The sequence below is a fragment of the Perca flavescens genome, chromosome 12 (assembly GCF_004354835.1).
Source record: "Perca flavescens isolate YP-PL-M2 chromosome 12, PFLA_1.0, whole genome shotgun sequence".
Lineage (NCBI taxonomy): Eukaryota > Metazoa > Chordata > Actinopteri > Perciformes > Percidae > Perca > Perca flavescens.
Genome location: NC_041342.1, coordinates 27,104,013 through 27,117,082, shown reverse-complemented (window position 1 = coordinate 27,117,082; position 13,070 = coordinate 27,104,013). Strand labels below are relative to the sequence as shown.

General features: G+C 39.1%; 1 protein-coding gene across 4 annotated transcripts in view; it reads left to right on the top strand.

The window, feature by feature from the left end:
- astn1 (astrotactin 1) overlaps positions 1 to 13,070 on the top strand; it is a 435,006-nt gene that overhangs the window by 105,529 nt on the left and 316,407 nt on the right. For all 4 annotated transcript variants that reach the window (XM_028593761.1, XM_028593760.1, XM_028593759.1 and 1 more), the window contains exon 5: positions 3,447 to 3,596. In XM_028593761.1, the coding sequence (XP_028449562.1) occupies positions 3,447 to 3,596 (150 nt within the window). The remainder of the gene's footprint in view (positions 1 to 3,446; positions 3,597 to 13,070) is intronic.

The following is a 13,070-nucleotide window of genomic DNA, read 5'->3' as shown; positions in this document are numbered from 1 at the left end:
TGTTCAATTAAAACATGCCAATGAAAGGAGTAGTTAATGTGCTTACTATATAGGTACATGTCTAATGTATATGGGAGCATGTTTGTGTTGCATGAGAGTATGTGTTGAGAGATGCTTATTTTCTGTATTTTGTGTTGTCTTTGTAAAGCTGCGGAATGGACAGAGTCCAAAACAAATGTCCCTATCTTATCTTATATCCAACATTTTGTTTGCCATGAGAAACCACACGGAGTATAAAAGACCCGTATGTTTCCTTTTCACGTTTCCACGTCAGCTCATGTCCGTACGACCGTCCATGCAGTCTCTCTTTCTTTCCCCCCCTTTCCTGTCTATCTGTACTATCTCATGAAAAATGCATCAAAAGCCTCTCCAAAAAATAATGATTACTAAATAATGCATTCTCAGTCTAAAGTTTGTTTTAATTAATGTAGTAGGTTGGGATACCAGGGGATTAAAGTTGCTTTTTTGCCTATGAAACTTTTCTAATCATTTTTAAATGACAAACTAACCAGATTCTGTGGCAGAAGCTTTCGCTTATCTTATTAGCCTCATTTATTAATTTTCCTCCTACACAGCCATACATTTTACATTAAATAAAAACAAAGTAATAAGACAGTATGTGGTTACATTTGCTATTATTGAGGATGGCATAGGAGTATACGAATTGTTTTCTAAGCAGGGACCAGTATAGTTATATAATAACCGAGTTGCAGTAATTTCGATAATCAGCGTGAAAACAAAGAAGTAATTGGATTTTTAATGAAATACCTTAATGTGTGTTATTTCTATCATATAGGTGGAAAGTAATCATCTGAATGAATGTAGACAATTGTAGTACAAACACGTAGGCTTCAAACGCTTTGTCAATGTAAAAAGGACAGCAAATACAATTTAGGAACTTTTTTTTTTCTCCGGTGTAAGACCATTTGTTGTGTGACTAATGCAGGCAGTACACCAGATATAAATATTAAACTGCAGGTATTCTTTCAAAGAGTTAATTCCTCACACTTGGAATTATCAAAAGGCTTATGTGCCTGACAAGAATTTGTTCTAGAAGATCTATTTTTCATAATCAGTGGACGTCGGAGTTGAGCACCACTCCCAAGAGAATTAATATTTGAAGTGGAGCAGGTTTGATGAAGGTATACCCCCTGAATTTCAATTAGCAGCACATTTACTGCTCGGATTCGTCGAGAGATCGGTTATGGTGGCAGCGCTCTCACACGGTGTGCTTATAAAATCTAAACAGCCCCACCCCAGAGTTGAGGGGAAGCTGAGTAATCCTGTGTGCATTATGCATTTAAGATGGTTAATGCGATGGACTAGAGAAATAGAAAATGCAGGCTGCAGGCTATGCTGCCTGCATATTGAACAATATAAACAACTGCAGAGGTCACTCAGAAAATGGCATTGGAAATTTAAACTAAAATAACAAAGATTTCTGTAAATATTTTTTTGGCTGTCCTGACCTTTCTTCTTAGAATAATGGAATAGTCAATAAACAAGTGAACAAAATAATGTCATGCCTTGTTACATTATAGTTCTCATTTATACAACGAAATGAGTGCCGATGTACAGTATAACTTCACTGGGACTATACATGTATCTGTATATGTATGTATATGCATCTTGAATTGTAAGAAACTTTGTACCTGTTACCTTTGTAACATATTTGTAACATATTTCCGCAAATAACATTTAAGTTAATTTCTGAATGGACGAGAGAGAAGGAAAGAAGCCTGAATACTTCAATGCAAACCTTCAGGAGTGCTCATATGACTGCGGGTATGTGAGCTGCCCAGTCGAGCACTCGGCTGCTTCAAAATGAAGCTAACGCTAACGATATATAATATAAACATCGACAGACTGGAGAGCATGAAATGATGGAGCAACCCACTGTTACCGTTACTGTTACTGTTGTGGACTGTCAACAGACTCTTATATCACTGGTTGCATAGTCTATATCCACAACGTTCCACTTCTGGCAACGTTCTGCTCCTGACCGCTGGAAATTCCGCCAGATGTCACTCTTTTTGCCCGTCACCTTCTGCTTTCTTTGTGTTGTAATTTTAAACTCTGTTCGATTTCTGAGGACTATGATTACCTGCTCCTCAGATCTCTGCAGGGGGAATCCAGACAGCTAGCTCGACTATCTGTCCAATCGGAGTTTTATACTGCACGACTAAAACGTTTGAACTGTACACATTACTCCAAAAAAAAGTTCCTTCCCGAGGCTATCGCAGTGTCAGGCGGCACCGTGGCTCTGTCCGGCGCTTAGCACCTCCCAAGACGGTTGTGATTGGTTTAAAGAAATGCCAATAAACCAGAGCACCTTTTTCTACCATCCCGGAATGCTATGTGGACTAGCCAGACCCTCCTTTGCAGCGCTGTGGAGGAAGGTCTGGCAAAGCGAGACTACTGGTTGCATAAACATTGGAATCAAAGTAGCTGGCCTGTGATAACTTGTAGACCTAGTTTACACAAAGTAACAAGCTAGTGTGCAACACCACTCACTCTTGTGTGATATTGCTTAATTAAATGTTGAGAACTATGCATTTATGTATGTGTTTAGGAACATATAACTACATTATAAAGACTTTAAATTTACTGATTGAATAATTATTAAGGTTTTTATCAAGGTTGGTAGTGTTATTCCTCTTTTTCATCGTACCACTTTTTGAAACTCCATTCTCCTACGGTTGTGCACATACATTTTTGTCGGGGAATCACAGACAAACAAGCCCCGTTTTTAGCTAAATGCTAACATCACGGTGCTAAAATGATAGTGCTAAAATACTGGCTCTAAGAATGTATGATCTTTACCATGTTCACCATCTTAGTTTTACCTTGTTAGCATGCTAACATTAGCACTAAACACAAAGTTATATCTTTCCAGTGATACTTAAACATGTCACTCTTTGTGTGACAGAAGATATGATACCTTATTCCGAGCAAACAGGAGTTAAACAGTTAAAGTTGGAACCTTCTCAAAACATTACAAATTATCCCATTGGGACAATTTCATCAGCATCCATCTAACAGATATTTCAGTCCGGACCAAAGTGTTCGTTTTATTAGAGAAATCATGTTGTATAATATAGTTTTAATTGTTTCCCAGGAACTTCATCTCCTAATATTTACCAACATAGATAATTTCATCCTCTGAGACTTAAATGCATTCTGTAAATCCCCTAATGACTTTTAATTTCATGCCAGCTTTTCCCACTCGCGCCCCACACACACACACACACACACACACAGTAAACAACATGCTGGATGTGTTTTCTTAGCATTACTATACTTAATGCTCGCTACATTGACAACACGTTCTTTTTCCAAGTGGCTGCTTTCTCATTTCGGAGAGAAAGCTTTTAGTTTGTGCCTCTACTTCTCCTAGCTTTTACTGTATTTCCCTGTGTTTGTAATAATATTCCACTTCTCCACAGTGAGTGACAACACTAAGCTGGCCCTAATGAACAAATACAAGGACAACATCATCGCCACGAGTCCAATCGACAGCAACCACCAGCAGAACACCCTGCTTCCACACAACACCTCCACCAGCCAACGCAAACGTCTCTCCAGCAACACCCGCGGTGAGTCACTCTCTTCCGTAGATTTACCCTCTGACAGAGAATAGAAGAAAATGGATCACATTTAACACCATCGCTCCATGGGTCTACCCGCCTACCAGGAGCACAGATGAACATTGTTGTATTTTTACACTGTGGCTGTCAGGTAAAAGCCTGGTGACTTAAAGGGTAACTACCGCTTTTTTCAACCTGGACCCTATTTTCCTATGTTTTCGTGTCTAAGTGACTGATGGGAACAACAATCTTTGAAATTGGTCCAGTATTAAGCAAGAACGTCACAGTCGACAGCGGCAAAACAAGCTACAATCATCAGTCATTTAGACACAAAAACATAGGAAAATATGGTTTAACAAACCGGTAGTTCTCCTGGATTTCATGTTTTACCAACACATTCATAATTCAGTGCTCCATTTTGAAACAATTTTCTTTCATGAAAGACATTCACATTCCATCAGAATCAAAAAAGAACAAAAAAATAGGTCAAGACTTTCCAAAAATGTTTTGTTTCTCATGCCAACAGTGACGTAATTTAGAATACACCTAGTCTACAGTATATCCACAACGTTCCACTTCTGGGATTGCTCCGTTGCCACCGGAAATTCCGCCGGATGTCCTTCTTTACCTTCCACTTTCTTTGTGTTGTAAATTTAAACTCGGGTGGATTTCTGAGAGCATGAAATGATGGAGCAACCCACTGTTACCGTTACTGTTACTGTTGTGGACTGTCAACAGACTCTTATATCACTGGTTGCATAGTCTATATCCACAACGTTCCACTTCTGGCAACGTTCTGCTCCTGACCGCTGGAAATTCCGCCAGATGTCACTCTTTTTGCCCGTCACCTTCTGCTTTCTTTGTGTTGTAATTTTAAACTCTGTTCGATTTCTGAGGACTATGATTACCTGCTCCTCAGATCTCTGCAGGGTAAATCCAGACAGCTAGCTAGACTATCTGTCCAATCAGAGTTTTCTGTTGCACGACTTAAACAACTTTTGAACGTACACCATGTTCCACCAAAACAAGTTCCTTCCCGAGGTTATTTTGCAGAGGTCCATCCCAGAATGCTGTGTGGACTAGCCAGACCCTCATCCGCATCGCTGTGGAGGAAGGTCTGGCAAAGCAAGAATAGAATACACCTAACAGACCTTAAAGTTAAACTGAAATTCCAATTCTCCCCACATTTTCTGTAATGGAATCAACTATAATTATGTTTTTCAAAAGACGATAAAACGGTTTCTGGCAATATAAAAAATATGTACCGGTAGGCATATTGTAAGCAGCGCATTGGACGAGCAGCATATTCAGTGATACGTCTGTGTCTACACAGGGACGCACTTCGGCCCTATATTGATTGTAGGTCACAAGCGTTTTGGCAGCGCTCAGAGCACACCACGCAACCCCTGTAGTTGAGCAAGTAGAACAGAAGAAAATAGATGTCAAGCCTAAAATAATACATATTTTTAATCCATACAGCTGCCGTTATGCAGCCTTTGTAGACAGCTGTACTGATTGATAGAGAGATACACTATGGAGACATGGAGATATATACTGTATTCATTCTAAGTTTGACTTTTAGGTGCATAGGCTGCTGCCTCATGTAAACCGTTACGTCTAAATCCTAGTTATTTATCTGCCCAGCATCATCGAAAATCTCCTCAAAGGCCATGGCACGCTCAAAAGTGAATTGTTGCTAGTGTGAAAATATTTCAGTGAAAATGAGGCATGGAGTGGCGATATGGGGTGTTTGAAATGGCAGGAGCATTGCGATCAATGCCCAGCTGCACACATCTACAAAAGGTTTATCTCTCACTGCTCCATAGAAGGTAAGAAATCATGGTGAGTCACTGAATGCCACCACACAGGTTTGACAACATCATGAATGCCCTTTGGAAAAGTCCCAAGGACCCTGAGACATTTTCAATTCATTAGACAAAAGTTATCAATAATATAGTAAAAAAAAAAATAATAGAAGGCTTTGTTAATAAAACTCAGGATACGTAATGTCTTGGCAGGACACTGAGGATGAACCCAGTGATAGAATCCATGTTATCCTGAGAGATGAATGCCCTTTGAACAATGAACCGACAAAAATATTTAGTGTGAATGTGACCCCTCAAACATATACATCTCTATGTTTATTGTGGTATTTCTCTACTAACAAATGCAACTTTATTTTTCCATATTCCCATTCCCGTTCACAATCCAAAGTACTTTTTGTGAGTGATTCATTTGCACTCACCACGGGCATCACCAGTTTTTCGCTCGTGTTCACCTCTGCCTGCCTAGGCTGTGATAGTGTAGGAGTTGTACTATAAGAAAGGAGATTGAAGAATACAGAAAATGAAGAGAGAGAGGTTACAAGTTCATGGAATGGAGAGACATTATCCTATTATGATAAACACAGAAAAAAGAAAAGAAAAAGAAAGCAGCTACATTTTCAAAATGTCATTTTGGAAGTTTTCAGTTGACCTCAGATCATAAATCACTTTCTTTCACACTTGGCTGCACATATGTTTATTCTCAGCCTAAGAAAAAACAATTCTACGGTGTTAGGCACTGTGGAGAAATTCCGCAAATAAACTTTATTTTGAAAAAAAAAAGTTCAGTTCAGAGTACCTAGTGCACAGTCCAATCCAGAGGTCTCCTCAAACTGTCAGGAAGTATTGTAATTGTAGAACTACAACACCAGAGCACAAGCCAGGTATTCATCTGTGTGTCACAACCACCTCCCATCTATTTGTTTGAACACTCATCCATTTTAATTACATTTCATTCTTGACTGGTGGAAACCCAACATGGCTCTTGGGACTTTTGGGCTTTTTGATTCAGAGAAATCTTCTTTTTTTTTCTTTGGTGCACACCTGCAGCCACCGTGGCTTTCCACCTATGAGAGCTCAAATCATAGAAACAGAGAGGAGGAAAACAACATTCAAGCAAACTCCTTTTTATCAATAATAGAGGGTGAAAACAAAGAGTGAATGCCCCAAACACCCAACAGAAAGCTGCACAAGGCACCAGTGCCAGCTCCAAATGGCGGTGTTGGAATATTAAAAACTTCAGAGAAATTCTGTAACATGGTTTCAGTGAACTGCAAACAACACAGCAACGTTAACCTTCCCAGCTAGTCTGTGAGGCTTTATTCCAAAGTAATGAAACAGTCAAAAGGTGTAATTTGTGCTGCGTCCAAAAAAAAACCTTTTAATGAGATCGCAGTGTTGGCACAGCAGGGGTTCTTGCACAAAAAAAAAACAAAAAAAATGAAGGGCCGTCTGGCAGCGTCATCTGGCAACGTGCTGCACTGGTCAGTCAAATATTTGCAGTACACATACCTAGTGATTACTTTAGAATGTGAATGACGTAATTCTGCTGCTTACCCTGCCAGGATCACTTTCCATACTGTAAAATTCTGCCTCATAGAATTAATTTCAAATATGAAAACAAGCTCCAGTGTGTGTTGTATGTTTTCCTGACAAGGACCTCTTGTGGTCCTGTGCATAATGACTGTTGTCTCTTCAAAGCAAAGACAAAAGTAGTTTTTTGTTATAGTGATGTGGGGGTCAGGATGGATGATTGGGCATCCAAAGCATCCACCTGCTGCTAACATCCTGTCATATACCGACAGTCAACATTGGTTTCTTTGAATAATGACTGTAGTTTCAGTTTCTTAAACCTAACCAGATCAAGGTGTCAGATCAAAAAACAGTCAGGAGTAATTGCCATAAGAGTCATATGTATCATAAAAGGGTGGGAAAGACACTGTACTACAAATAAGCCTTGTAGATCAGTTTTTTATTCAACCTGGACACCCTGACACGGTCTGAGAACACTAGTCTAAGTTAAAAGAAATCCATATCAATTCAATGGATTATCATGGAAAAGCACGACATTGTTACCACAAAGTATTCAGAGATCTTTGTAGGCCTAGTACACAACACTTCAACCACATAATGCTAAAGATCCTGTGTTTTGCAGTCCAGCAGTAACTTGAAATATGTCTGTGTTTACAGAGCAATCCACAGTGTCTAGATTCTTGTTATGTTCCTCAAGTAGTCCTTCTTCTGTGTCTCCGTCTTTTTTTTTTTGACTCCACCTGTGAGAGTTGGGACAAACCCTTGGTCTGCTGTGTTCTCTCCAAACCAGCCAACCCACTGACGCGGTTAATGGTTAGCGATGGGTATGGACATCACTTGCATGTCTCTTTGTCCAGGGGGAGGGATCCATCCTCAGTTGCTCTTCCCGGGGTTTCTTCCCTTTTTTCACCATTACAGGGGTTGTTTCCTTATCCGAAGGTAAGGTCTTAGGACAGAGGGTGCCATATGCTGTAACAAATGTAAATCCCTTTGCAAATTTTTTATCTGTGACACTAAGTATGTTTACATGCACGCCAATATTCCACTATTATTCCGAAAACAACAATATTCGGAATATGAGGTCATGTAAACAGCATATTCCGGTTGGATTTTCCAAATAAGGCCTTTTTCCGAATATAGCATTTTCCGATTAAAACATGTGGGATATTCCGGTATTATTCAGGTTTAAGAAGCATTCTTTGGACGTGTATACAGCGCATTCGGAATATGCGTCTCAATCGGGGGTTTTAGCCTCTTGCCTGTTTACTGCTTATGGTCAGCTCTGTGCGTTGCTATGGTTGCTGTACACAAACCAACCAGCCAACAGTTTGCAAGGCTGCAGACCCGATAAGAAGGAGGAACACAGCTACTTTTAAACATTACCAAAGACTTGGATATCAACAGGTTTTTGGATATGCGCATATTGCTACGCCGACCTTTGCAAGAAGCTGATTGAAAGAATGAAAGAGGGACGCTGTGTTTGCACGGTCCAACAAGTCCGCCACCGCTGGTAAACTAATTAATTCAGTTACATTTTCTTTATTTTGACTGGAAGAATGCAAAATATGATACATAAGAGATGTAAGAGAAGAATTCCTGCCCAGTCATTATTGTTGTATCAGTTGTATCAGCTTGGTTTATGAAAATAGAAGGATTTGCTTCCTAACCAACCAAAACACGCATGCACGCACACATTCACTTGAAATTGCATTGCTTCGAGGTACAGGTTGGTATTCTCCATAGCCAGCTGCATAGGAATGAGGCTGTCTAAGCAGGCAATTAGATCTGCTCCATGCAGTTTTAAGTCGCTCTTGTTGGTGTTTCCAGACAACTATTTTCATCTTTGTTATAAAATATGCACAGACAGAGCTATTGTTGCCCTCAGTGGACAACCTCTGTGTATGTGTGAGGAGGAGGTGGGTAAGGTAATGACTCTCTACCTTTTTGCTGAAGATGCCCAAGTGCCTATCTTCACTCCATATGTCAGCACATTTAATGGACTCCAGTGTTACCTCTAAAGCAACTAAAAGTACCAAAGTTGCCAAATGGGAGAAAGCAATGTCAGAGTGAGTGAAAGGAGCAGCCCCTAGGCCTGCAGGCCCCCATAAGTATTTCATGATTATTATTGCTCAGCAGGTATATAATTTATTCCTAATTAGTTGTGGACCATGCAATATAATGATGATAATAATGTCTAAATAAGTGGATAAGGTTAATGTTATGTTAGAGTTATCGTACTTCTGCATACATAACAAAGGTTGCCTATTCTAACGTAAGCCCCATTTCGACAGGGTGATTTTAACATTCCTGTGCTGGTCAGTGATTTTAATATTTGGGTAATAATTCACCCCCCGGCCCGGTGATAATTACAGCCACAATTACTACAGCTTTTCTGTGAACTCACTGGTCCTCCTGGAATTTTTAATCCCGTCCTTGTATTTTAAAGTGGATCTCTGATTTTTTTGTCCACGTTAAGAGCTGGTTACTGTTTGTTTTTTCCACAGCTAAGTGCGAAATCGTTGTGAAAATTACGTAAAAAATGTTTTTGCTAATGTGATAGATGGAAACATGCTAAACCAACAAATGGGCCTAGTTGGGAATGACAGAATAAATGAAAGCCATCAGTAGAGCAAGACCCCGTAAAAGCTCATCAAATGGGCTGCAATGTCGGCAGTTGTAATGTCAGCTACATGTAGGTACTTACATTCTCTTTTGAGCCCCTTATCTGTTTACAGTTGGCATTTTTGTACCATTAAAATATGCTGAATTAGCTATTAGCAGTTTGCAATGTAACTATAAATGTACTATCACTAGATTACTTTGTTAATAAAGAAAAGTTAAAACAGGATGATTGTCAGGCAAGTTCTGAGGCAAATTTTTTATTATTATTTCTAAATAGATTTATAGACGTTTATTTGCTTTTGAGTTTATGATATTCTCAGGCAACGTAACAGCGAAAACATGGAAGCGCGGTAAAGCCGAGCTATTTTAATTTTGGCGCCCATGTTATCCAATCTGTCAGTTTAAACCAGCTGCATTCAGGAGCGTAGGGGCTGCACCAACCCGTGTGTCAAACTGTTTGTCCGTCGGTCTCTTTCTCCATGTGCCTGATCGCGTGTCTTGCTGTAGAAGCAGCTGAGAAGTCAAAATCACCATAAACCTGCGTGTTTTATTTTGAAATTTGTTTTATTTTGTAAAGTATCGGGCTGCACTTTGGCCTTCCTGTTTGTGCTTGCCTGCCTGGCTCGACACATTTGCTCACGGCTGGCTAGAGGACCTGGTCCTGTGGAATATGTCCATGTATATTACAGACCATATTCTGCGAAACAATGAGTTAAATTGCCGAATAGTCAAGTAAATGTTTATAGCGCATAACCACAACAGAAGTTATCTTTTGAAACTTTTCACTTTTCAGGTCTAGACCACACCCAGTATAGACCTTTTTCACTGCGGACATCTTGACTTGAACAAATGTTATTCATGACATCTGTGATGGTTGTCTATTGCTACTAGAAAGTAAGCGTGTTTGACTAAAAAGTGCACACTTTTTGCATAAAAGGGCTGCCTAAATGATAGATTTGGCAATGCGAAACTACGTTACAACAAACCCCTTTCCCCCCAGTGCTGAAAACTTCCAAAAGGGGACACTGAAATGTAGAATATATTGTGATATTGTGGTTTTAGCTGATAATGTTAGCTTGCTTGCTCGCTAACCGGTCAGCTACCACCACAAATAGAATCTAAGTAATTATGTGGGAAACACTGCAGATAATTCACTAGAATGACATGAATAAAGGTTACTAAACGTAACTCAGATGGTATACTATATACTATTCTTGATATCAGTGCTGTTATTGTTTATGTTGCTGTGACATCCCTATACTGTTTTTAATTGTTTTGATCACGTGTCCACTTACTATATCGGGATTGATTGTCATTCTGGTGTCATTACCCTCTCTTACTCGACTCTAGCACCCTTCCATATTTATAGACATTTGGAGCACTAGACATAATCATTTTTTACTTTATAAGAGGTACTTGTGCGGCTGAACATCATGCAGTAAATACTTAGAGGGGCCTGCCTTGTTTTCCTAGAAGCGGTGAGTGCAGCAACTTTTGGCTCGGATTTAATAGGGAAGGCTGGCGAATACCTGCTGTGTTAGATTTAGTCTTAATTCCTCAGAAGGCACTTTTATTCTCTGTAAGCCAGGCAGGCACACAACCTTATATTTCAAGTGTCATTCTGGTAGAAATGTTAAAGGCAGTAGTCGACAACTACATGTAAGCACCACCACGTTCAACCGTTGAGCCCTGCACTGTAAGAAATATCTGCGTATTAACAGTTATACGACTTTATATTTTAACAGAAATTGTACATAGTACGAGATTCACAGTTGTATGTAGAATTTTATGTAGGCCTAACAAAATGTTCTGTATTTTTACTGTAGCTACACACATAATTTCCTTGTTTTAATTATGGGACAAAGTACGGGTAATGAGCTGCCAGAACTTTTAATTTTTTATTTTACGGATTTATTTCTTCTTGTGTGTGCTATCATGTAAAGCATGTAACTTACCACTAATTGTACTTTTTTTCCTATGTAGTTAACCTTTTTACTTTTGTACATGTTATTTCAGTAATTTCCAGCTGCAGATCTCTGTGATAGGTCAGCTTGCACTCACATCTGTGAGACATTGTCTCTTAACTTCCAACGAAAAACACCTTCTCTTGTACATTACAGAGAGAATACATGCTGTTCCACTTTGAACCACTTAAGTTATTCCAGTTTTGTACTATTACATTGTAACCAACAGTTCTTTTATGTCCTCTCCTCTCTGAAACTCATGCAGCCTCAAAGCTGTCCTTGACAGCTTTGCTCTTTTCAGGTATTTAGAGAGCCACTTAAAAGTTTTATTTCCTGAAGTTGTGAACTTGAACATTGTAATGAAATATCTCCTCAATAACAGGTGGTTTGGTTAGGTTCATCTGGGTTTTTGCTCAGTTTTTTAGTACCGATCACAAATAATAACCTAAAATGTGCAAAAAATTTGCAGAATTAAGAAAATGTTCTCACAGATCCTGAAATAAAGAGGCAGAATTGTCACATTTTTCATCAAACAAAAACTTGTGCCAACGGGAAAAAATAAAAATCTCATGTTATATTTCTGTACATAATGGCTTTAATGTTGGGTTGGGTATGGGCAAGTCAGTGACATCTACAACATGACATCAACCAGTGTTTTAAGAGTCTATGCTCTCCAGGTTAGGTTTACATTGGTGCTAAAATTATGAATTCATTGACAGAAAATGTATCAAATGCACTTTGTTGTACACATTAAGTGACAGAAATAGTACTGAGAAGAAGTGTTTCAACCATCTCACAAGCAGTTCTGAATAAGCATATACTGGCAGCTGAAGAGTCTCCAGCCATGCTAGTGGTTTTCTGGGCATGTACTCAGACACAGCAGTGCTTTGAGCTAAATGCTAATTTTGGCATGCTAACATACAGTGACAGTGCTAACATGCTGATGTTCAGCAGGTATAACGTTACCATGTTCACTATCTTAGTTAAAGGACCAATGTGTAGCATTTAGTAGAATCTAGCAGTGAGGTTGCAGGTGAAAACTAACTGAATACCCCTTACCCATGTAAATATGAAGTGCTCATTCTAAGCTAACCAAAACAAAATGATACTTAGTTTCAGGTGAATATACTATAAGAAAAATATAATTATGAATAATATATTCAAATTCTGATAATATATCCCCCTAAATCCTATACATTGCTCCTTTACGTGTTAGTATGCTAATGTTTCCTAATTAGCACTAAACACAAAGTACAGCTGAGGCTGGTGGGAATGCAATTGGTTTTGTAGGTATTTGATCAAACCAGTATTTGAAAGTCAGGGGATCATGTAGGGATTTATCCTCTGGGGACTATGCATGTCTTTACCAAATTTGTCGGCAATTCAACCAATAGCCTTTTGAGACATTTCACTAGAAAACAAAAATGTCCACCTCATAGTGGTGCTAGAGAAAAAGTCGGAGGCTCACCAACATCAATAGGATTCATCCCCTGGGCACCATGAATGTCTGAAATGTAGAATAATCAATAATTAAAATCTTC